At 46.0% G+C, this 25,626-nt stretch overlaps 1 protein-coding gene across 2 annotated transcripts in view; it reads right to left on the bottom strand.

Moving 5' to 3' along the window:
- The window catches only part of MDGA2 (MAM domain containing glycosylphosphatidylinositol anchor 2), a 332,288-nt gene that overhangs the window by 188,243 nt on the left and 118,419 nt on the right, over positions 1–25,626 (bottom strand). For both annotated transcript variants that reach the window (XM_083839870.1, XM_083839871.1), the window contains one exon: positions 17,517–17,691. In XM_083839870.1, the coding sequence (XP_083695996.1) occupies positions 17,517–17,691 (175 nt within the window). The remainder of the gene's footprint in view (positions 1–17,516; positions 17,692–25,626) is intronic.

Raw genomic sequence — 25,626 nt, 5'->3', positions numbered from 1 at the left:
TTTCAAAAAAGGAACAAAAATACCCCGCCTCTCTTTTATGAAGTGATTTCCTTGAGATGTTTACATGCCAGTGCTGCTAACTCCATACTTCTACTCAACGTCTCCAGAAGCCCATTTTCAGCAAAAATTTCAATAAGGGACCAGCGCTGTAAGACTCTCCAGCTCTGGTTTAAGTCTCGTCTATTCTGGAGAGCTGCTTACTAAAAAGCTAACCCCCAATTCCCAGAAGTAGCAAACGAACCCTTCAGCAAAGCATGCCTCCTTGGGGCTTGTCCACCCAGCCGAGCTCCTGCTACAGAATAAATTATCCAGCAGGAAGGTGATCTCCAGGTGCTGTTAATAAACTGCTTCTTTCCTTAATGCCCCTAAGCTCCCCACAACAAATCCTGCATTTGCACGCTGCCATCTCTCCAACACAGAGTTAAGCTGAAGCGATGCTTGCTTCGCTGAACCCACTGGAGGGTGCAAGCCATGCCAAGTAGCAGCGGTAGTGCAGATTGCCTATAAACAGCTGTTTTGCTTCTAAATACTCCATAAAAGTATAAGCACCATAAATTACTCCTCTTCTTAGACCCAGGTGTCTAATTGTTAAGTATAAGAGTTACTGTAGAGTTATTAAAAAAGCAGGGAAATGCCATCCACGACACGCTGAGCTGCCATTTACGCTAACAGGCTGTCGCACGGAGGCTTTTTCCAGGCCGCGCCGGCACCGCGCGCAGGTTAACGCAGGCTGGGGCCGCAACAGCAGGGAAAGGCAGGTGAGTGCGACCCACCTAACCGTGCTCCCTGTCTGCAGAAGGATGAACTCCTTGCACTCTTGAAGAGCCCGATCCTTCCCACTGCTGCTGAGAGGAGCAGTTTGGACCAGGGGCTCAGGCAAGGCCATTTGCACCCGGGCGCACATCCCACCACATACAAACAATCAGGGGTTGTAGCACTCCCAAGAAAACTTTACCATCGTGATCCTGTTGACGAAAGAGAAACATCCCATGTGAGCAGCAGGTCCCAAATTCTCTTCAAGATTTCTTTTATAAATATCCACGTTTATCATGGGTAAATTCCAAAAGTTCTTCTGTGACCCGAGAAGCTAAATGCTACCGTACCTTAGCAGAACATCTTGCTCCATTTAATTCAGAAGGCCTAAGTAGTTGATCCAAGACTTGCTTCACTTTCATCCTCCTTGGCTTGTGGAGTCAAACCTGGAGGTGCTGCAGGAGGGGAGGGCAGCACCTCACCAAAATGGGGTCACCCAGCCCCGGGGGAGTGCGGCCGGCCAGGCTGGGCAGTCAGGCACCGGGTGAGGCACGGGCAGCACAAGGCTCAGCGGCACTTCGACAGAGGACTGAAGGCATGAGGGCTATTTATCTTCCCCACCATCACACATATACCTTAGAAAAAAACATTTGGGCAGAAAATTTCCTGAGGGCTTCCTGAAAATGATATATTTCTTTTTGAGGGGCAAACTACGTCAGTGTAAGATGTAGTGGCAATGAAATTCCCCAGGCCAAGCCCCGTGACCCTGCCGTGTGCAGCAGCATTCAGCTTTCAGGAGGAATACAGGTGGACACAGGACGACTCCTGAGCATTAAAAACATCCTCCTTCTTGCACAGGAAAGGGCAGATTTTCCTGTTGAACCCTTCAGTACAGTCATCAGACCCAGGACCACTGCTTTAGGTTTACTGGGCTGTGACTAAACTGAAGCAAAGGCATGAACCAGCCTGAAGTAGCACCTCGGACATGCACCCAAGACCCCTGTTGTGTCCGTCCTTCCCTCTCCAGCAGAACGCAGACCAAGTTTACCTCTCCTCCCTTCAGCAGCAGTGCCAGAGAAATGCTGCACAGCGAGGCGATGGCAGAGACCCCAGCTTGAGCTTGTGACCAGTGAGGAGGTGGGCGCACTTGAGAGCCATCCCAAGCCACTCCACGAGCGCCCACGCACCAGTTCAATGCACAGACACGTTTTGTTTATGGATGTAAACGACTGGCTAAGCTTATTTTAAAATTGTCTCTCCTTCCAATTTGTATTATTATTTTTAAGACAAAGAGGGGAAAATGAACGTATGTAGCTAGCTTATAGTGACACTTCAGTCAAGGGTACAGACTGGATGTGTTATTAGGAGGGTGGTAAACAAGCCTCCTTTTTTGAAACCCAACCTGCTTTGCTATTGTCCATATTGTTGATTCAAATGTTTCTGCTTCAATGTGCCTTAATTAAAATGTTAGTGGTCAATATTTCCTTGAAAGCATCTCAAGAAGTTTTTATTCATGTGTAATTGCTTCACAGATAATGCCAGAGGAAAACAATCAAACAGCTGGCAAATAAGCCCTCTGTTGGGATATTTTAACACATTTCATCTTCATCAGTTTAATTTAAAATCAGCCCGTGCCATTCAGCCTTGCAGACTGCACTGGTGCTGGGCTGTGCAGTTCCATAAACACAGTGGGCCCAACTCTGTGGTAATTTATTTCAGCAGGTTTCCCAGATCCAGCATGAACACAATCAGCACTGTAACTACATAAGAATTCAAGTCCAAGCTTAAATGACACACGCAAATTCCTCTCAGTATTGACAAATGTATGCAAAAATAAAGTGGCCTCTGAGTTGATTTGAATTTTTCTGCTTTGAAAAGCAGCTGTTTCAATGAAAAAAAAAAAAAAGACTAACACCAGCAGTCTATCTGCAACTCTTTTGAGATACATTTCTTAAAAAGAATAATACTTAACATAATACCAATATGATGGATGTATTTTTCTCCCAGTTTAGTTACTTAATGTGTGTTCCAATGGACTTTCTGCGCTCTCCTACTCGCAGAGAAGCCACCTCGGACTGAAGGTCTTGTGAGGAAACCACGTCACACCCCGGCCCCCCCGCCGGTGTCCGGAGGAGGCCGGGCACTGCCCGTGCTGCCTGCTCCTGCGCTCTGCCCGGGGCCCTGCCTGTCCCCTGTCTGTCCATCTCTGCCATCAGACAGCTTTTCTTGCTGTCTAACCCAGATCTCTCACTGCAACTTAAGCCAATCTGCCTGTCTTATCTTCTGGGGATCTCTTGGAAAAAATATTCCCCTTCTTTTTTGCCCATCCAAAGGCTCCTACTAACCGCCCTCTGCCTACCCCTCCTTGTGCTTCTCTTCTTCACCCAGAGCGATCCTCACAAATTATTTCACTCCTTCACCAGAAACCTTCCCGGCCCACCAGCCACTCCTCCGGCCTTTCCCACTCCCCTGGGCCTGCCCCCAGGCCAGGCCACACCAGCACCGTGGGGCTGCTTCCCCCACACCAGCAACGTCCCCAGGCCTCCTGCCAAGCACAATATCGCTGCGTTCAGAGTCGCTGCAACTCGCAGACCCTCCTGCTGCAGTCCACTGCCGCCTATTTTCCTCTGCGAAAGGTAAGAGTGGAGATCCTACTGTCTTCTTACCCAACTGCAGCCTGTGTTTTGGATCTCTTCAAACCTGTCCAGGCCATTTCCGAGTGCCAAGCTGCCGCCTCCCAGAGGCGCGGTCCTTCTCAGTCTGGTGTCACCTGGTGCCCCTCGACGTGCACGGACGCCAGCCTCCAGAGGGTCTGGAGACCACGCATAACGAACCCGGGAGGCACCACCATGAAAAGCTGCCTGGCACTCTTGCTCCATTTCAACAACCAACCTCTGGCAGTGAGGGCCAAACACGCCAGGAGGGAGCGCAGCAGAGCCAAGGCTGAACATGAGGGGAATGGGGCCGTAGGAACCAGCTCCTTCTACCCCGTTTGCTGGAGACCTCTCTCCAGAGCACAAGTAAGGGGTCATACCCGTTTTTAACTAATGAAATTGTCATCATGGGTCACTGTGTCAAAATCCTGCTGGGTAATCCCAGGCTGCCCTGGCTCTGGTTTCAGATAGCTTTCCCAGCTGCCCTGCAGCTGAGACTCTCGCAGGCCTCCCAGAGCCCCACCAGCACAAAAGCAATACAGGACTTTTGTAGATGTTTTACAAACCAAACCATAATTGCACCTACGGATTTGCAAAAAACAAATGGTCAAAGAAGGCCTTAAAGCATGGAAATGTACTGAAAGACAGCACTCCGGGGTGGGAAGCAGTATCCAGGCCACCACAAGAGGCAGTGAGAAGCCATTTGAGATCAGCTGTTCAAATTTTGGTTATGCAGAGTTACAGTTTTTCCCTAACCACTGTCAGTTTAATATATGAGAAGTGCCTCCGGCACACTGGAGCAAGATAAAACAGAACACATTAAATGTGGACACTACACATGCTCTTACTTCCCATTAGAGGTTCTGGGTGGTGTCCCTTCCCATCTCACAGTGTTAGGGCATCACAGGAGCACATGTTCCCATTTTCAGTAAACACAGGCAATGTGAATACGAAAGGAAAGGAAATGTGAACAGCAATGGATTTTTTTCTGGAAACCTGCATGCAATAGAATTTCCTATACATTGTACCCCAGTGACCTACTTGACACTTGTGTGCCTGAACTGAAAATGATCTGGGGAAAAAAAGCATCCCCCCAAATCCTGTGAGCAAGCCACAAAGCACTTAATACCTTGGCACATTTGCTTACCCATAGCTGCTCTCTGGCCTTACTCTCCCTTATTTCAAAGAGAGGGTTAAGTAAAGATTTTTTTTTCTAAACAAAGCTTACTTTGACAGGGGTCTCTGTCAGTGCAGGCTGAAATGGAGCTTGATGGAGTAATGAAGGCAAAAAATAGTGAAAAAGAGTGGAAAAGAAGGGGCATGAATAGATATCCTGAAAACTACGGATCAGTAGGTAACCAGGCTCCTATTTTACTGGAAAATGCAGATTACAGGAAAGCCTGCCTTAACACTGGAAAGCTATTTAAAAATCCATCAGAACTCTAAAATATGCTATTAGGGACACTGCAGTCCCAACACCTACTGCATAAAAATCCCAAGCTATTAGGCAAACCAACATCATTTCAGATCAGGCCATCAGCAGGCTGCCAAGGCTTAAAATAGCAGCTGCATTTTAAATGATTTTTAAACAAGAGAAGCGGGAAATTGGGCTGTGACGAAGCCCAGCCCCTGGCCTGTAAAAGGTGACCGTGAGCGGAGCTGCCAGGCACGGCAGGTGGAGCGGGACCTCGAAGCCTCGCGGTGGTCTTCTCAGCTGATGGGGCTGCAATTAGTACCCGAAACAGCTTGCTGTGGCAATGAAAGGAAATAATGAGGCTGCACTCCAAGAGCCTGCTGAAATGCTTCTCTCCGCTGCTTCTCTCTTCTTTCCTTCCTGGAGTCTGGCTTGTCAGCCAAATCCCACCGCTCTGCTCCTCTGCGCGCCTCCAGGGCACTCGCGGCAGCTGCCGCGGTTTCGTGTTCCTCTGGTGCTCGTGTTTCCTGAGCGAGCAGGTGATGGGAAATGCAGGCCTCACCCCGGGCATGGCTGGCAACAGAAGTACTGGAGCGCAGATAAACTCGTACCGATCCCACTCTCTTCCCATCAGAGCTGGGAGAGGTGTCGTTCACCGCGTGCTCCATCCCACAGGTGCAGCCAAGTGCAGGAGACGTGAGCATTGCTCCTGCTTGCTCTACATTGCCAGCACCCAGAAAACTCCGTCTTCTGTTATTACAGTGGGATGCAGACGCTGACTGCCACATTACTGGGGCTCCTGACTGCCAGCTGCCGTTCCTCAGCGCGAGTCCCCAGCTCTTAGAAAACGAGACCAGCAATCCGTTCCTGCAAACAGCGCCCTCCTGGAAATGTAACAAGCCCAGAAAATCACACACAGAGACCCAGGGGCTTGCAGGGATTGCACCACCTTTGTTCTTGGGCTATAGTACTCGTCTGCTTTCCCATCTCAGAAACTCTGGGGAGGCTCCTCCCCTCCATAACCATTTTCCCTCCATCCCTACTAACCAGCTCTGTCTGCCCTGCAGAGCAGCACACAGACACAGGCCTCCAGCCTCAAGGGGATCAGAAATGGCTGGACAAGGCAGTGAGAATCACACGCAAACAACCCTGCCATGCCATCTCCCCGGGCCAGCATTAAGTGTTCACAGCAAGTTCCAGCACTCAGGAGCATCCAGGCAGCTCCCATATTAGCACCCGATGGGGAATCTCCATATCCACCTACCTCAGTTGGGGTCTGCATTTTCAATTGCATGTTTCAAACAGAAAACAGAAGATACATAGACAATTTGCATTACAGAAATGGACAAAGAAACCCATCTAAATGCTGCCCTCATTCTGAATAACGTGGTCTTAGCACACTTGGAACAACTTTCTGTCAAGCACCCTGAAGCGAAACGCTTTTAGAAAAACGAGCACAAACTCAGAGAAGGAGAACGGAACCAACATCTCCCTCCTTTTCTGTTCGGGACTCCGCTCAAACACACCCCAAAGGGACGCAGTGCCTGGGGCAGCAGCCAGCTTTCGGGCTGTGCCTTGGGGCTGTTTCCTGGTATTTCAACTTCCCACCAAGTTTTAAAGGAAGAAGTGTTTGTTATGAGCAGAAAGTTGCAACAGGCCATTGTGCAGAGCCTGGCAAAGCATGAAAGGAGCAACAAGAGGTTAAACTGCATGGCTGGGCAAAGCAGGGGTTTCCACACAGCTGAAAAAATTAGATGTGCACAATTATGTAAGTTTAAAAAAAAATTACCATAAAGGGTTTGATCAGAAGCGTGCCACGAATCAGGAATTTTGCAGTGCATGAAGCACGCAAAGCATTTTATCATTCTGGCTCAATTCTGAACATGCAAGTATTTTGTTGGCATTTTACAAGCATTAAATACAACCTTTCATCAGCACGAACAACATCAGGCTTGCTTTTTTCTTTTTTCTTTTGTTTGTACAAAGATTTTCATAGTAGAAAATAAAAATGCACACAAGCTAGTAAGGAGCTGATAACATTTAACAGTCACTGCAAAGCTATTTAATTCAGTCTGAATAGTGTGACTGCTGGGGGTGTAAAAAGGTATTGAAATTACTGTAAGTGCTCCACATTTGCATTAATATTTTATGGCACAGCTGCCTCACTTGTTCCACAATACACAGCTACGTCCTTCCTTGCTTTTCCTTGCTGCTGCCGTAGCCCGCTACGGTCAATAACGTCCACGGACACCACGCTGTGCTTTGCTTAACCTTCCTAAAGACGCTTACTGTCAGCTTCTTACCTCTTGTATCCATCAGGAAAACATCTTTCACTGCTAGGCTGAGCAGGAAAGGTTCAAACGTGATTTCTACCAGTAGCACCTCAAGCAGTCTGAGCTGCCACGATGAGCGCCACCAGGGATGGCCTCGGAGACCCCAGCGGCAGCCCGGTTTGGGTCAGCTCTCCTGGCTCCCATGTAAATGTATTCCAGATCTTGTTTCACAACAACTCCACGAGAGCCGAACCCCGCAGCAGGGAGCCCAGCCTGCTCTCCCATGCCAGGGAGCAAGACCTCAATTGAAACAAGCAACAGCATATTACTGGAAAACACAACATACTGCCTTCCAGGGGAAGCAGAAACCTCTATACCTGCATGGGTGACAGCTATATAGAAAGCAGAATGAACCAGGTCCTGTGCAAAGAAAAGTACAATCTTCAGGCATGTTCTTTTTCAGGGAAAAAAAAAAAGAAAGAAAAAAGGATAAAAAGTTACAGAAAACTTCTTAAAGTCTACATGTGCATTGAAATTACAAAAAAAAAAAAGACAAATCTTCACAAAAGGCATTTCTGCTTGTATGCCTCAGGCAAACTGCTTTTTGGATAATAAAGGGTAGATCATGGATTTTTTCATTTCTCACTGAAATTCTGCAACACTCCCACCCTTGCCTGGGTGCTTTTCCCTACCCTCATGGATAACGTGCACAGACATAGCAGGAAACTAATTTCAGGCAAGTACCGCTAAGCAGCCTCTGATCTATTTGTGAGATATCATCATCTGCCCTTCAGCCTCCCAGATGCATCCTCCGCTGCAATCTTGTACCTCCTCAGGCGATAATTAGGCAGCTCTCCTCTGTATCCAACCGTCCAGCAAGGATTCATGAGCAAGATCGAGAGGGACAGGCGGATTCTCCCAGGGGAATGGAAGACGCAGGCACAAGCAATGGCCAAAGTAACGACAGCGAGAAGAAACCTTCCCCATTTCAAATTTGTTTTAGGGAAAGCCATGATTTCCCTGAGATGCCAACATCCAGCATGGCCCACCAGACAGCAGCACTGGGAGAGGTGGTGGTGAGAAGATCCACGGGCTGGTGGCAGTTATGGGTGAGCACCATCTCGAGTCCCATGCACGAGGACACAAATAACGCAGCGAGTGACACGAGACTCCTCAGCTCACCAGCTCCCTGTCGGCAGTTTATGCGGCTGTACCAAATGGATTAACTACTCACCAGTTAAAATGAGAGGTGCTGAGCTCTTCCGTGATGTTAGCCCCAGTCCTGGCAAGCTGACACATCTCTCCGTGCTCCTGCGCTTTGGCCTTCTCCTGGGTTTGTGCTCAAAGACTGCTGACACCGCTCTGTTGCTGCAGCCACCGCCCAAGTCCTCAGAAAGGGGTTTGAGTCCTCAGCCACCCCCTGGCACTGCAGCAGTGACTCTGCACCAAGGGGATGATTTAATTTATATACATACATATATTAAAAAAATCCTTCAGCAGCACTGGGTGTCAGTGATTTCCTCCTCCACCACTCCCTCGTGCTCCCATGCCAGCTGTGGCTGGGTCAGTTGCGTGGTGGCCAGCCCGCACAGGTACCTGTGGTGTTGGTGAGCATCCATGGCCGCAGCAGGTTCAGTGAGCCCAAGCACCTTGCACAGTGCCTTTTTGTCTGTTAGAGCAGGAGCGTTTCAAAATGGTGCTGCCGAGCCAAAAAGACTGGGAGCAGAAACCAGCAGGTAGTGAGGCTGGGCACCAGTACGTCTGCCCACGGCTTTCACAGTTGCTCCTGGCTCACACGAGCTGCTCACCGTGCAGAAACCCCGCTGCGACCATGCCCCAGAGACCAAGCAAAGGGCTGGCCGCTTGCTGCCTGATGCCCCAATGACACCTCCTTGGGTGAGTTGCAGCAGCACAGCCCCAACTGCCCTGCCAGCACCCGACGTGCCTTAGCACCGACGGGTCCACACCACCACCCACCTTTCTGCAGCGTCTCTGCTGCTCCCACAAAGAGCACTGTGCGTGCAAGTGTGGTGATGCAGCTGCTCGACAGAAGCAGGCTGCAGCACTCCTCGCCTTGCTTCACAGTGAAGCTTGCTCTCACTTTCCAAACACGTCCACAGCTCCAAAATCCACGTATTGCGTGTGGATTGGACCCAAGTCTTTGTTTCGTGCTTCCTACGAGGTAGGAGGTGAACAGGGGCTGGTGAAGATACCTCCACCGTCAGATACCTCAGCTGTCAGGAGGCTTGTGCAGATCCAGCACCAGACAAAGCCCAGACCCCCAGTACTGTGCCACTGCCCCTCTCCCACCGCCCCCCCAGAGCCCCCAGCATCACAGCACGCAAATTTGACCTCAGACCGGGCATAAGCAAAGCCCCACAGATGACATTTATATTTCTATCATGTTGAAAGATTAAAATTATCCATATCAGAAAGCTTTTAAATGCTTTCCATTTGTATATCTCATTTCCAAGTATCTTCTTTTATTGTATCATACAAAAAAAGTGATGAAAGATGAATATATTTGCTGTCCTTATATGACAATGCTGATGGTATTGCCTTATATTAATTTTCCTCCTTTTTTAAAAAAAAATTTGCATTCATTATTTCTGATCTGTCATCCAACCATGTGTATGAGGATTTAAGCATGTCACTGGGCTTCTAATAAATGAAAGGACAGAAAGAAAGATCAAACAACATATCAATGAATATCACCAGATACCAGAGATGGAAATTAAAAATGTCACTGCAATAAGAACACGATTCATTGCAGCCAGAACAAGGCAAACACAAGTCAGAGAGGCAGCGCAGAAACTAATGAAGCAGCCAAACTATATTTTCATTCCCCGAATTTTATCTTAATTGCTGTGACCAGGAGACTGATATAAATATCTGCAGAGGAAAGTGCAGACGAGATGCTCCACAAATGCGTGGGCTGAAGGTGCCAGCCAAGCCCCGGCGGGCAGCGTCCCCGCTGCAGAGCCCACCGTGTGCCACGCCAGCCGCTTGTGCCAGCAACAGGGATCCTGAGCAGGCGCAGGAGACCGCGTTTGAAAGCCCCCCAAACAGCCGAGGCAACTGCAGATTTTCTGCAAAGTCTTGGAGAGCTGTGTGTATTATTGCTTTACAGGAATGCATGTGTTATTGTTTTACAGGAAGCATGATCTCTTCTCCCTACGTGAGTTTTCTGCACACTAAAAGCACATTTCTGCACGTTAAAAAGCATTCTAGCAGCAACAACAACATGCAGATCTAGAGAACGGGATGCTGCCAGTGCCTATATAACTTACAATCTGGGGGTTATTTAGGATGGAGAAAGCGGAGTGCCTCAGGTTTGTGAAAGCAATTTCTTTAGCACACTCATACAACAGAAACTGGAAAACATGGGATGCCAAAAGACAAACATGGCAATTATAAGGGCACACTGTAAGGCTCACCAGAAAGCACCATCTTCAACACTCGCTTTTACCACCAATGACGCTGTGTGCATACAACGGGTTTTGCTACAAATCCCCCCTGTGAACTGATGCGGGAATTGCTTCAGTAGAGTTCCTGTAAAAGAGCTTGCTTCTGGATATTTTTCTGTAGAAGTTTCCCCATTTTCTCTCCTTCCTGGTGCCCGGTGGACTTGCCCACGTACTAGCACTGTAGCAAGAGGGAATTGAAGGGCAGCCTCCTGGTAATTCAACAAGACTACATCATTATCTTATCCAGAACAAAAATAGCACTCCAGCAGAAAGCATCGCCTCCTCCTCATCTCACCAAATTTAAATCCGGTTTCTCTGGCTTCTTGGGACCGTGGTGAACAGGGAAGGCTTAGAAGGACGGAGCACAAGGGGCGGCGTGAGGAGCAGCTGGCAGTTTCGGTTAAGTCGCTTCCCCGTTCCCAGCCCTGCGTCTTCATTAGCTTCTCATAACCTCCCTCACCTCGGTTACCTTCATCACACCCACCCCTCTGACTCCTACAGCACTGCAGACGACCTTACAAGAATAAATTGGACTGTTTTGCTCTACATAAATAAGCATATCATACTAGCTGTGTGTGTCTCTATGCCATTAAGGAAGAAATAAAGCAAAGCTAAGGCTTTCCGTCAAATGCTCTGGTAGTGACCTGCTAGGGCACGATGCAGAGTACTTCTGCAGTGGCCCAGCAAAGAAATTGTTAGGAATTAAATAATTATTGACATAAAATTTGATTCTGCATGCTAACAACAAGATTTGTGCCATGGGCAGGAAATTAGGGGTGAACCTGGACTGCTGCATGTGGGGCCGAGCAATATGACTGCCATTAACGTTAATGACAGAGACAGGGCGATGCAACTACATCCCCCTGCACAGAGCTCAGCGTTTCCCTGAAATACCTTCTTCCAGGCTGAGAAGGGAAGCCAGTGCCGTGAGCTCTGAATTACAGCCCCTTGCTCCCTCTGAATAACACTTCTGGCGCAGAGCTGTGATGGCACACGCTACTCGGAGACGCACTGCAATGCTGAAGATTAGCAGTTTGATATTTGTGTCATTTGACACACATTATCAGCAGCATTTTGTGTCGTCCCAAGCCAGGGAAGCTGTGATGCTCCCTGTTTGCTGAAATAATCTGTCAGCACGGAGCACGCCTCAGTCCTGCAGCCCCAGAGGTGCCACCCCGACTGCGGGGCCGCAGAGAAACCCCTGGGGGACGGCTGCAGCCGCAGGAGGAGCTGTGTCACACAAAACCTCTGGGCTCAGACAAGCACTGGTGCAAGGAAATGCACCTCTGAAAGCTGTGCTCTTCAGATTGAGATGATCCCTGTCAATATAAGGGCATGAAGACTGGGCCTGGAGTCGGGTCCAAGGCTTGATCTTGCTTTGATCTTATCCTCGCTGCCATCACAAGCTTAGGACATGATCCTGAGCACCCCCGGTCCTTGCTAACAAGTCTTGAGGCTGTCTGGTGATGTTCATGGGTAGCCTAGGGCAGACACTGAATTTGTCAACAATAAAAACTTCCTTGTGGCAATGGAGATGATGGACAGCACAAGCAACTGCTGCGGCCACACACCTTGAGAACCGTCAGAGAAGCAGAAGCCACATGAGCAAACCTTACAAAACTGGAATGTTAGATTTGAACTGGTGAAATAATGGGGGAAATCACTCAGATGGTAAGCAGAGACCCAAGATACCTACGACCACCCCACGTATTAAGCACAGTGAGAGTTTACACGCACACCAACACGTATCTAACTCAGCCGGTGTAAAGGGATGGGTCCTGGAAACAGAGCTGCAGTGGATTTAAGTGGATCTGTGAACAAAAGTAAGGGTTGTTCCTCCTAAAGCCCCAGATCAACCTCTTGATCCTGGAATTGCAGATCTTCCTCAACAAGCAATGTTTACTGCCAGTGTATCTCCCTCATATACTGCACAATAAAATCTCACCATATCTGTGCACTGAATCTGTTTGATACACATTCTTCATCCTGACTTCCGAATTCATTTCAGAAAGCTTTCAACATAAATTAAAATTCTTTTCAATTTCTTTTACTCAGGTTGTGCAGTCTGGCCTTGTGTCCAGCAAGGATCTGTGAAGTAAGAGGGTTAAAAAAAATACATTTTCAATGCAGCAATTAGTACTTTTTTTTCCTTTTTGTTAAAAATCTGGTAAATTGTCCTTCAGGAACAAGCATAAAAGCCCTGATAGAGCTCTGCTTCTTTAAATCAAACGACTTAATTTATACAGTAAGCTTCCTTCCTTATAAAAGGGGAAAGTGTCCTCCAAAACTCAAGCAAAAATGTTCCTAGGAGTCAAGTACAAAAGCTTTTTCTTCAAAGAGGAAAGATAAGATACACTTTAAAGGGATACTTCCAGAAAAAGAAGAAGAAAAAGAGTTCAAGCCTAGGATGAACACAGCTTGGATGTCTGCAGCAGTTTCTTCTCCTGGTGGCTAAGCAGGAATGGACGCCTTCCTCCTGAGAATATACTGCAGAGGTGAGCAGGTGCCTTGCTTTCAACATGAAGCAAGAAAAGAGGATCTTCAGCCAAAGCCAGAAGAGCAAAATGTTCTTTTCTTCGACAGATAAGGTAAGGATAGAAAGTTGTCTTCTAAGAAAGTGAATGTTACTCTTTTATTTACCAGTCCCACCCCGCCTAGAAAGCAGAAAGGAGATCTTTCTAGAAGAAACTAGCAAAGAAAACCAAGTTGATGAGGAGTTGGAAAGCGTTCAAAGGAAGCTCTGTGCCTGCCCAGGAACAGGCACGGGCTCCTCTGTTTCCAAGAGCAGCAGATGAGATGAGAACTTTGGCAACTCGGATTCATCATTTTTCTTCCTTCCACTTTTAAACGTTGAAACATTTTGACAGCAGACCAAACAGGACTGCCATTTTTTGAAGGTTTGACTTAGATCTGTGCACGGTAAAGGAACAGAAGAGATCATAGCCTTGTTTAGCGTTACTCTTGGCAGCTTTAAATGAAGTAGGCACAGTGCCAGCATCTTCACCTGCAGAAGTGCCAAGAAAATTCCTCCCTTTCCTTGGTACGTCACTAAAAGCAGTGTCACGACTGAATGCACCACGATGGGAATGGTGCCTCTGTAGGACGTTCCTTGGGCTCTCTGAGATACAGCAATCTAGCAGGCATGTCTGATGAGAACCAAGTAAAACCAGCCCGCTGGGACACACGGTTGCCTGCTTGGCTGTAAACAACGCGAACTACTCATTCTTCACCAAGCAGATGTTCTCCCTTCAGTCCAGCAGAGGAATTCTACCCCCAGCTATTTTTCAGAACAATTGCATGTGTTTAGTTTAACTCCTTACTTCTGATCCTTACCCATGAATGTACTTATCAAATGTCGGGGGGGGTTGTTTCTTGTTTTTTAATGCCTAACCAGCAATAAAAGAAATGCCCTCAAGCAGCATATATAATTCAGAGTAATAGCCGGATAGTTTTTAGAAAACGGTAAATCAGAATTATGGGCATTATTATGCCCTTATTTCCCAGGCACGTCACGGGTAAGACCCAAAACACACGGAAGAGTCCAAGCACCAGCTGCTGGTGCCCCACTGCAGGCAGGTTTCTGGGGCCGCTCTGCAGCCAGCACCTCCCTGCACACTGGGAATGCGGCCCCAGTGCCCGAGGAGCCATACAACAAACCAAATGGTCAGAAGGTTTGGTTGGAGTCTGAAATCATTGGTGATTGATAACGATATTTTGAGACTTCTTTAACGGATAAGCCACCCGACACTTGCAGATCTGTGCAAAGCATCTGGCAGACCTCTGATGGAGCCTTCCTGTGAAAACAAACCTGAAAGTATTTTCAAGACTGCAAGAAGTCCATAAAAATAAAGTAACCTTCCCCTCTCCCCTCACACTGACCAAGGCCAGGCTCCGCCACCATTTCTATCCGTACCATGAGTTACTGCAGCAGCAGCAAGCGGGGTTACCAGTGCTGCTGAATGCCAGAGCTAACGGGAAAATGAAACCCAGGAAATTACTGGAGAGTGATATTTTCCAACCCAGTGTGGATATTAAAATTTCCCACCCAGCCAGCGTACCAGTAATGGAGATGAATGAGGAGGCAAAGACTTTTTTGTGGATTTTTTTTTCAACAATTCATTTCCAAGCTATACAAATATAGCGCCTTTTCAAATCCTAAATTAGAGGCTGAAGACTTAAATTAGCTCTTCAAAAGTGTTCTTGGATCCAAAACTAATGTGGAATACAACTATAATATGGTTTTCTCTCTTTGTGGCGACTTTTCATCCATAGATTTTTCAGAAATAAAAATTTTGTTTACTTAAAGAGATTTTGTGATTTTATCGCAAAATTAAAAGCATTTTTTCTTGCTCCATTGATAAAGTTTTGTGTTCAAAAAGTGAGTATAGTCTTGTTTCAAAGGTCTATTTTTGAAAGTTACCTAAATCCACAAGGAAAATTGCCTCTCTCTACATAATCCTGCTAAACATTCATTAACAACAAAATAAAAGATATGTTGATACAAAACAATGGCTGACTACTCTGGACCTTTCTGGTTCATTTGGAGGGTCTCTAAGCAAAAGCTTCTCACGGGCAATTATTCAAGAAAACACACCCACACCCAACAGTCCTGCTGAGAGCCCCTGACACAACGTACGGTGTATAAAGCATTGCACGATCACCGCACGGCTGGGGCTGGAGCACCTCTGGGTGCCCCGGTGCCCCCCCAGCCCCAGCAGGGCCCCCGAGCAGGGTGCCCAGCCCCACGGCCAGGCGGCTGCTGGAGCTGTCCCCGAGGAGCCCCCGGCCCCTCTGGGCAGCCTGTGCCAGGGCTCCAGCCTCTTGGCTCCCTCCTGCAGGTATTTAAATGAACAGAAAATCAAAACAAAATATCCACTGATAAAACATGATTATTTTAAGCTATTTGGAAATTTCAGCAGGAGCACTGCACTTTCCAATACTTTGATTTCTTATGAGCTTTAACTTGCCTGACTTCTGTGGTGTACAGGGTTTTCTCTCCTATCTTCTTCACAGCTAGATCCAATCTACACCGGTACCTTGAGCTTACTGCACCAGCGATGCCTGCCTACAAATATCTGACCATTAACAGATGACAATACCCGGTGAAATATCAGCCTGCATATGATGGGAAATCACCTAGGATTTAATCACAGCTGGAACCTGAAGTCTGTCATGTTCCAGAAATACATCTGTATTTGAGGTGCATTAAGAAGCAGCATATGATGTTCAAAACAAAACAAACCAACAAAAACATAATAAATCCCAGACAGCAAATCCAAGAACACAGATTAATAGCTAAACAAAACACGATGGGAGGAAAAAGATGTCTACCAGAAGGAAGTCTCAATCTAAGCTGAGAAAAACCAGAATTTCCAAACAACCTTTCCAAACCCTTCCTGTTCAGATCACACAGCACCCCAGCCTCGAGACCATGCTTCTTGCCACCACCAGTTCACAGCCACACCTAAAATTAAGGATGAAGGACAATCTCACCCATGGGCACTGGGGCAAGAAAGAGGTACTTAAATGCCATCCAGAAGAGACTTAATTTTTTGTTCTTAAGGACTTTAATCAAACAGCTACATGGAGCCAACCTACGGAACACTTTTAGCAGCCGTGCGTGCCTGGAGGAGGTGGCGGCTCACCAGGCAGCCTGAAGACGGGGTCAGCCACAGCAGTGGGACCACGAAGCACCCCGCCGAGCCCTGAACACCTCCTCATCCACACTGCAAGCCTCAGGCCAGCCCTGTTACCACTGCCGAGTGCTGTACCTGCTCTGCCTGGTGTGCTTGAATGCAGTCAGCAAGGTCTGTCTGCATATTTATTGGACTTCAGCAACCTAATGAGCAATTACTCATTTGGTTATTGTTTATAAAAGATGTAGAAATTTGGCACTAGTATGAGTTACAGCTTGGTAAGCAAATCATGAGGCTAAGGGAGCCTCATGAAAATTTCTGCAAGGCAAGAAAATCCCCCAAGAGGCAACTGCCCTTCTCCACCATCCCATAACTGAACCACAGAAATCACCACCAGTTGGGTCTCTGAAGTAGCAAACATCTTGAAGTTCATCTGACAGAGAGAGAGGGTATATTGGGAAAAACAAAAGCCCAATGCTTATCTAGTCACAAGACAAGCTTCTTTTTGAAGGACTCAGTTTAACTACGTATGTGCATGTGAACATGTTTCTTTATATGAGAGTCTCCAAACGCATATCGCAAAGATTTTCCACCTTGAAGTATTTCAAACAGACTTTTAACTAGACTCTTAACTTGAAGTGTGCACAAAACCACAGCTGCATGAGGGCTTTCAGATCTTTTCACTTTCACACAGCTGAATCCAATCACATAATTACAGTTAAACGTGAAGTTTACCATTAAACCTATAGTGAAAAGCTGTCTGACTATAAACTGGAGCTGTGCCTCATCTGACCCTGGAGTTTGTGCAGGTCAGATGGGCATTTTTTTCGTTTTTATTTTCTTTTGTTCAAGCACATGGGATACATTCATTGCAGTATGAAGGTTTCATTTGTTTCCTATTTTTCTATCAGCCCTAGTGACCAATTAAAGCAAAGCAACAAAAAAGCATCTGTATTTGCTCTCTTACTAGTTTTGACAGCAAGGTCAGCCAACATACACGAGATTAAGGGCTGTACTATGTGCTAGATCTTCACCCCATGCATGCTGCTGACAAATCTTCCTCTGATATAGAGGCAGACTGAGTTGGACCTCAGCTTCCTCTTTCTTACCATAGTATTGTGATTTATTTATTTGTTTGTTAAGATATGTCTGTACAAGAGCAGCCCCACCTGACTTCAGTGGGAGCGGCCACAAGACTTCTGAACATAAAAGCTGCAGAATCTGCCCTGAAGTGCTCTGGTTTCTAGACCAGACTTCAGAAAAACTAGTCACTTCCTTCTAAGAGAGCATGGTGAGAAGGTCCCAAGCGGTTTACTTACAGTACACGTCCACCCGTATGGACTTTATGGCCGGCGAGCCCAAGCCGTTCTCGGCCTTGCAGTAGTAGCGGCCTCCTTGGTGTCGCTGGATGTTGGCTATCCTCAGGGTTTCATTGAAGACACTCGAGTCTTGAAATCTGTCAGAGGCACTTCCTGCTGTTTTGGTCCACCTGATCTGAGCAAGCACCAAAAAAGATTGTTACTTGAAGTCTGCAATTTGGAAAAAAGAGCAGAGTCTAGATCTCATCGCTGACCTGGGAACCGTGCGCACAGCAGCCAGTGCTTTACATTGGAGGTCCTGGGGAACCTCTCTGGAAAACTGAACAGCTCACACTTACAATCAAACACTTCATCCAAGAGCCCTGAGACTGTAATCTTGTCTTTATCACCCTGTCTTAGAAATAGTTGATTACTTTTGATGGAAACACCACACAAAGCAAATGCCACTAGCAGAGATGGGGAGAACAACTCAAGCCGCCCTCAGTGACACAGCTGGAATGGCTGCAGAAAAACTCCCCGTTAACAAAGAAAGCTCACCAAAAAAGCCGGCTGTACTCTTGCACTGAACACAAATAGTTTTTTCTGAAATCATATTCATGAAAGATGAGGGCACACTGGAAAGCACCTTCGAAACAGCTGATGGGTTATCTTGGCAACCATAAAATCCAATCTGAAGCAGTCGCTTGAAACCACAAATGATGAACACCTATTTCTTCACGTTTTCTTAAATGCCTTTTACAGCAATTACAAATTCTTTGACAATTACTTTTTTGAAATGTGAAGACTTTTTAAAGAGAGCTTTTCAATGTCAGAGCCATCAAAGTGCCCACGCCAGCCCACTACAACCACAACTGCCTTCCGAACACAGCCGTGCACAAGAGGCTCAGGTCCCGCAGCGAAACACAAAGACCCTCTGGTACTGACTCGGTAAATGCTGCACAGCCCCACTGAGTGAACAAGCAAAATTCAACTATTCCAGAAGGTTGCAAGGGACACACTTGGCTGTAAAGAAATCTCCAGGCAATGGGCCTAATATAATATCCACTGTCACCACCCAATCTGCTAAACCCCCCGCTTCCGGCAGTGATGTGGGCTGACCAGCAGTGACTGAAAGGCTTTTGCATTTTACGTCCAGTGGGAATGCAAACCCTCTGCAAAAATTAGACATCAGTGACTTGTCACGTTAACCAAAAAACAGGCCCCAGGTGAAACTCCCTGGAATAAAGTGAATTCCTCCTCCTCCACCTCCCACTGAGGCTCAGACCGCCACCACCCTGCTGCTGCGGAAGGGAGTCTTTTCAAAGGAATTAGAATAGAAGAAAAGCCTGGGTCAAGAGTCATAGGAAAAAGGAATTGAAGTAGAAAAAAATAATTTGTATTAGAGGAAGATGGCAAATAAACTTACAGACAAACCACATTAGTATGTGGAACCATCAGCAGTGGCAGATCATTTATACACAGAAACAAATTTAAGGCTTCATTTGAAAGACCCCTCTTTATTTAGGTTGTGCACTGCTGTGGTACCCACATTTTGTCAAATGATTCTCACCTTCAGCTACATTTGTTAGGCTTACAGACCTGATGGGAGGTGACAGCTAGGTGGATACGGACAGTGCCAACACCCAGGCTGGATGCGCTGAGCCCCTGCCTGTAGCACTCGGTGCAGTAAGCTATCGTGTGCAGTGCACCAGATCTATAAAGAGTCCCCAGGTACCTCCTGCTCTGTCCGATCACACTGATTTGGTGGCCAGGACAAACAATATTTGATTCCAGACCAGAACCTATGCTTTAAGCAGTAGGTTTTTCCCACGTATAGAGGCCACAAATGGTATATTTGCATAAATATGAATTAATGTCTCATCTGAAGGTTCTCAGAGCTGTCTCTTCTCACCCCCATCCGCTAATTCTGTTCCAGGATGAAGGCCAAATCTTCTACAATCATTCATAAAAATGAGAATGACACAAGACAGTATAAATATTTGGCTATTAGTTCCCAAGCTGTGGTCCCCAAAGATTGTCCAGAGATGATCAGATGATCATACAAGAAACATTTACACGCTGCTCTGATGGGATCTGCTAGGCAGGCTGCCTACCAAGCCACCTGGAGCTGACACTGGCCCAGTTTGTACAAGGCGTTGCAGCCTCCAAAGCACCCACGCTGGACACGCTGTGCCTCCAGCCCTCCTGAGCGTGCACGAAGTTGGGTGGCGCATGGTGGATACCAAGGTGGCCCCAGGGTGTCTGGTCCACCTTGGTGGACACTGGCCAGGGTTGCCTTGGCTGGAGGGAGGGCATTCCCCCAGGGTGCACAGGCATTAAAGTTGCATCGTAGCCAGTGCTGGCCCAAGGACTGGGGTCAGGACCCCATAACCTGCACAGGAGCTTGAAGAGGAAGAGGTCAGCCTTCCTCTCATTGGAAACTTCTCCTGGACAGAAGTCTTCTACAAAAGGCATCAAAATTAAAAAAAAATCATGACCAGCTGTAGCCTATGTAAATTCTTCTCCCCTTGAAGTGAAGGCAGGTGTGGGCTTCAGAGGCTGAAATTAAAAAATAATAATTCCGAAATGTTTTCGTCTCTTTCTGACTTGTTAAATTCATAAGCCTGAGTGGCTTTGCCCTCTTGCCAGGTGACCTGTATAACTCTCACATGGTTTTGCTGCTCTGGGATAAAGCAAATATGCTCAACTCCACATTACAACACTCAGCCTGCATGCAAGAGAGACGCTATTAGCACTGCTATATTTACCAGTCCCAATCTGTCTGTACTTCTATTATAAACTCTTGGCTCTTGGGCTTTTTAAATAATCCATATAAATGTGCTGCAGAATAATTTTGGAACAAACAGTTTTCATGAGCTGCAGAACACAATTTCATCATATATTTTCAAATGCTTGAGTATCATAAAACAGTATTTAAGATGCTCACTGAATCTCTTGCATGCTCTATTTCCCTATATGTAATCAGAATTATAAAAACACCTCCATTTGACTCTTAGCTGGAAAAAAAGTAATGGCAAGACTTCTCTCTTCCTCCCATTCCCGTCACACAAAACGTTTCAAGAAGTGGAATACAGCTTGTCCTGTCATAGACCATATAATCTAAATAAGGCTTTATATTATCAGCATCTATGTAACTGATAAAATTATGTAATTTATTAAATATATAGAGAAGCATTTATTCAGGTACTATCACTTTCATCTTTTTTATAAATACAAAAGCCTTCCACTCCCCAAAGTTTTAGCATTGATGTAGTTATCTTCTCCTTTTTAGAAAGCATTTTAACAGGAACATGTTTGGCTGTAAACATAGGTAGGCTTTTCAGCTTGAAAAATACAAATACACGTATGTTTCAGTGGCAGGAAGAGTAATTATAAATAAGTAAATCATTCTGGAGTGTATGTAGAGATGCCTGAAGAATGAAAAGAATAGTTGACTCGATTTCCTCTTAAAAGATATTCCCCAGAAATGTCACTGGTCTGATTTCACTCAGTTCATTATTTACCTTAGCTTTAACTCAACATACACATGAAAACACGCTGATCAATACCGCATTGTAACTTATTGAATGAACTCCGAAGACGACTCTCAGACGCTATGCTAATGCATTAATCAAACAGCCGAGCACAGGAATGCCAGATGGCTGAGCCTCGAGACCTTTTTACGGAGAGGTCCACGGTGGTTTCACCCACTGCAGGTTCCACTGCAGGCTTTGGGCTGGCCTCTAGTGAATTTAGGAGAGTGAGACCATCTATCTAATCCATCCTTAGAGACGAAGCACCTGCTGTCCAGGCCCTCAGCACTGCTTACCACTATGACCTTCACGGCGACTGCTGCCACAGCACCGCCATTCCCCTGTTTTCAGCACGGGGAGAGGTGGCAAAGGGGGACCCTGGGCTCATAGGACACCCTATGGCAGGTATTGGCCTCAAATCCCAAACAAGCATCCGTGGTTCTTTATGGCAGAGGATTGAGAAAGCCTCTGTATTATCTTAAAATAAATAATAAAATTTAAAAATGTATTTTCAAAGGCAGCAGATTAAGTGAATGTCTACATAGTTCAGATAGTGCAATATTTTCACACAGGTTGGCACAAAACAATTGCTCATCCAGATGCATTTTATCAGTGTTTGACAATCATACCCTACTCTTCTGCTCAGAACCCCCTGGTTTCCAGTGCAGAAGTAACCCTGCGTGCTCTGTGTGTCTACTCACAGTGTGAATAATGCGGGAGGGCAATAAATGCTGTTTCACCAAGAAGTCAAAGCCATTTCTACTCATAATGCAAACTTTTAATTGAAAAGTTGCATCTACCACTCCATGGCATACGCAAATAACTAATATGACTAATACACGATAATCCATCACACAGATACTCACTTGCTTCCGAGGAGGCAGTTTCCCAGACACTCGCTGTTACTATTGCAGATTTGGAAATCCCACCCCTCCGCTGTCATTACTCTGCCATACGATCCTGGTGTTTAGTTAGCAAATCCCTCCTTCCTTTTCTCTTTTCTTGTAAAACAGGCGTAAGTCAAAGACTATTTATGAGCAATTCATTTAAAAATTATTCAGTCTTTAAAAAATGACAAAGTTATGACCCGTCTAGTCATGCCATGACCTATGTACTTGTCTGATTTGTACATGCCCATAAGTTCTCTGAACCATCACTAGCTTCGACAGTATTTTACTGGCTTAAGCAGATGCCCTGGGACACTCAGCCATATTTCACCGTACAGCTTCCATGTTCTCACTGAGCCTTCCTGCAACTTGAGTAGGAATCACAGACTTTACATTTTTCGACTAAAAATACATATTTGAAATATTTCAATAATATTGTGCCTGACTTTTCTCAGCTTCCACCAACTACTCCTGCCCCAAAAGAAAGCAGCAGATAAGAAAAACACATTTGACGTTAAAAAAATGAAACACGTTTTAAATATGGTCTTTGTCAAGAGAGCATTTATATGTATTATTGTATATATACATTAAATTAGCAAATATTAATTAATAAACAATAAAATATTTATAAAGTTATTTACTCTGAAACAAAATATTCTTCTTGGTTAAAAAAAGGAAAGAAAGAAAGAGAGAAAGAAAATCAGCAATACAATCAAGGCAACCAAGCATCAATTTCCTAAAAAAATATCTGTCTTTTTAGGGTTTGGATTGGAACATACTGAGTGACTGCCTTCATCAGCTAGACACAGGGAGTGAAGGGAGGAGCAGCCAGTGCCTGCTGCAGAACCAAGTGCAAGGGAATCATCCTTTATATAAATACATATGTATATATGTGTATATATATATATATATATATACACACATACATATATATTCCAACAAGTAACCCTAAAAGAAGAGAGATTTCCAGGCCACGATACACAGCAGGCACCTGCTCAAACACCGCTTTGCCCCAAAGGTAGCACTGTTTTAATCAGAGATGCTTTGGCAGTACTAGAGGTTGCTTTTTAAGTCACCATTCAATATTTTCAATAGATTTAGCAAGGCATCTTTTCATTCTTCCTTGGAAACAGCTGATGGAAAACAAAGTCTTAACAGTCTTTTTCGTATACTGCAACCTTGATGTCTAACACAGAAAGGGTGAGTAAATGCATGCCTTAAAATATACCTAGTGCCAGGGCTGGGGGCTCGTACTGCACCGCACTGCCGTTGATTGCAGTCACTGCCCTCTGACATTGCTGAGAAAACAAGGATGAGGAGAATCTCCTGATCACTGCTAAAATCCCCAAATCCCCGTCTGAGATTAAAGTCCTCCTTTGTATGCCAACAGCTGTAAGAGAGCTCTTTGCACAACTTCACTGGGATGTGTGCAGCATTTCTTCATGCCCAAAGATATCTGAGCCTTTGGAAAAAGTCATCTTAAAAATAACCCCAGAGGAGCAAAAAATATCCCTTCAGCCTTTTTTTCCACCAGATTAATTTTGTTCTCAGGAAAGCAATGGTTGGGGCAGCAGCTACTGTAAGCAAGAAGCACACACCTTCACAATAAACAGAGAGGACATTATGTGACGGCCCTTTTTAGGCTGGGAAGGAGAAAGTGACTTCTGCCCCTTTAATTAAAAGAAACTGTCTGAAGCAGATTTCAGTGTATGAAACTCCCTGACCTTCTTCCATCTACACAGTGGAGATATGAGCCCCCTGCACATGGAACATGCTTTAACCCAAAACTGCCCTTTTTTTCTACCAAGCTCCTCCTTTCTGTTGCAGAGCCAAATGACTGCAAGGCAGATGTCAGCCACCACCGTGGGAGCAGCAGGGATGAGGTTTGTACCACACTTACATGGCACAGGTTTTACAGCCGAGAGTGATTTAGACTCACAGATTACCCCAATTTGGAAAGGACCCACAAGGATCATCAAGTCTGACTCCTGAGAGTTGGATTACCTTGGACAGGGCTAGAAAGCTGTTATCGGTGAGAAACAAGATGCAGAACTGGAGGGTCTTTGCTTTCCAACATATTTCTTCTAACTCCTGAGAGTCAGATTCTTGATAATCATGAGAAATAGTTTTTTTGAAGCGTTTAAAGTTTAGGTTTTTTTTCCTCCCCTCTGCCCTGTGCCTTAAATAGCTGGCTGTACTGATTACTGGTGGTTGCGTGCAGGCGAGTCTAGTTTATGCATTTATACGTTTATGCCAGTGTAGAGTGGAGGAGCAATTTGCTCGGCATCAAAAGGCTTGATTACTTCTGACTTGTTCAGCTCCACGGTTTCTGCGCAGAACTGCTCAAAGTCCTTGGCATGACGGCCATCAATCACCAGGCTGCTCCAACAGCACCTGGTTTGGATGGGTGCTGTCCCATTTGTGTCCGGGGAAACACTTCTGCAAGGACAATTTATGACTCTGGGGATAGTCAGACCACATCTGTACCTCCCAGGGCTCCCTGATGTCCTGCCCCTGGTCACCTAAAGCAACCCACGGCTGTCCCTGCAGCAGGCCCACAAGGCAGGAGACACAGCACTGATCTAACCCACCACTACTCAGCAGGACTCCACTTTTACTCCAGCAAATCTTCCAGGCATTCACCAGCTCATCCTCACCACGTCTGCATGCCTAAATTACGGGATTAGCGACACATATGGATAAATAACACGGGCGGGGGGTGTTGAGTTTTGATTCATAGTAAAACAGGGGCAGCATGATGCAGCGTGCCCAGTGAGACAGAGGGTACAAACCATCCCACTTTACTGGAATAGACATCGCTATGGGCTAGCAGTATGCTACAGTGCTATGAAAACTTCTCTGCCTATTTGTTTCATATGGCAATATCTGAAATAGCGGACATGAAAAGGACTTCAGGTAAAAGTGGTGCTGATTGTCCAAAACTTCTTACATGCCATATTACGAGTGGCACCACAGCCGATCCCAAGCACGCATCCTTCCTGTCAGAAACGACAACTCCCTGCCTTGGGCAGGGCCAGAAAGCAGTGAGGAACCAAACACAGGGCTGAAGATTCTTTGATTTCCAAATGTATGTCTTCAAATCTGCAGAAGCTGAGATGCAGACACCTGGGGAAATCAAGAACCAGGACTGCTCAAACTTCACGGCAACACCGGAGAAAAAGCTGAGCACTGCCCACAGGAAACAGGTACGCGACCAGCGACTTCCAGGGGAGAACCTGGGTGCTCATATTTACATACACGCTAACGCTTCACTGGGTTAACATTAAGCAGCATGATTTTTTTTCTCATCTAAAACATCTATCACAACAACTGCTAACATGCAGCACGTGATCAGTTCTGATTCAGTGCCTGAGATCACAGAAGAAATTATTTTCCAGCTCAATTGCTATAACACGAGGAAAAGTAAGTTCCTAGTATTTTCTAACACAGGAAAAATTGAGGTTATTAATTACAGAGAACATAAGTGCCAAACCCATGACATTATAAGCAACCAGGTCCTACAAGAAGAATTTCCATACGTTTTCCATAGGTTACTTTAGCCCAAACCATGGCAGTCATGGCAATGCTGTGACTAGAGGCTGCACTGAGGACTGCTTCTGACGTTAAAATGCTAACCTGCAACGCTCAAGGAGTGGAGAACAACTGAAGACACCTTGAAATCTGATAATGTGAGAAAAACTATATGTAGGC

This window comes from Anser anser (genome assembly GCF_964211835.1).
Source record: "Anser anser genome assembly, chromosome: 5".
Classification (NCBI taxonomy): Eukaryota; Metazoa; Chordata; class Aves; order Anseriformes; family Anatidae; genus Anser; species Anser anser.
This window is presented reverse-complemented; position numbering and strand designations above follow the sequence as displayed.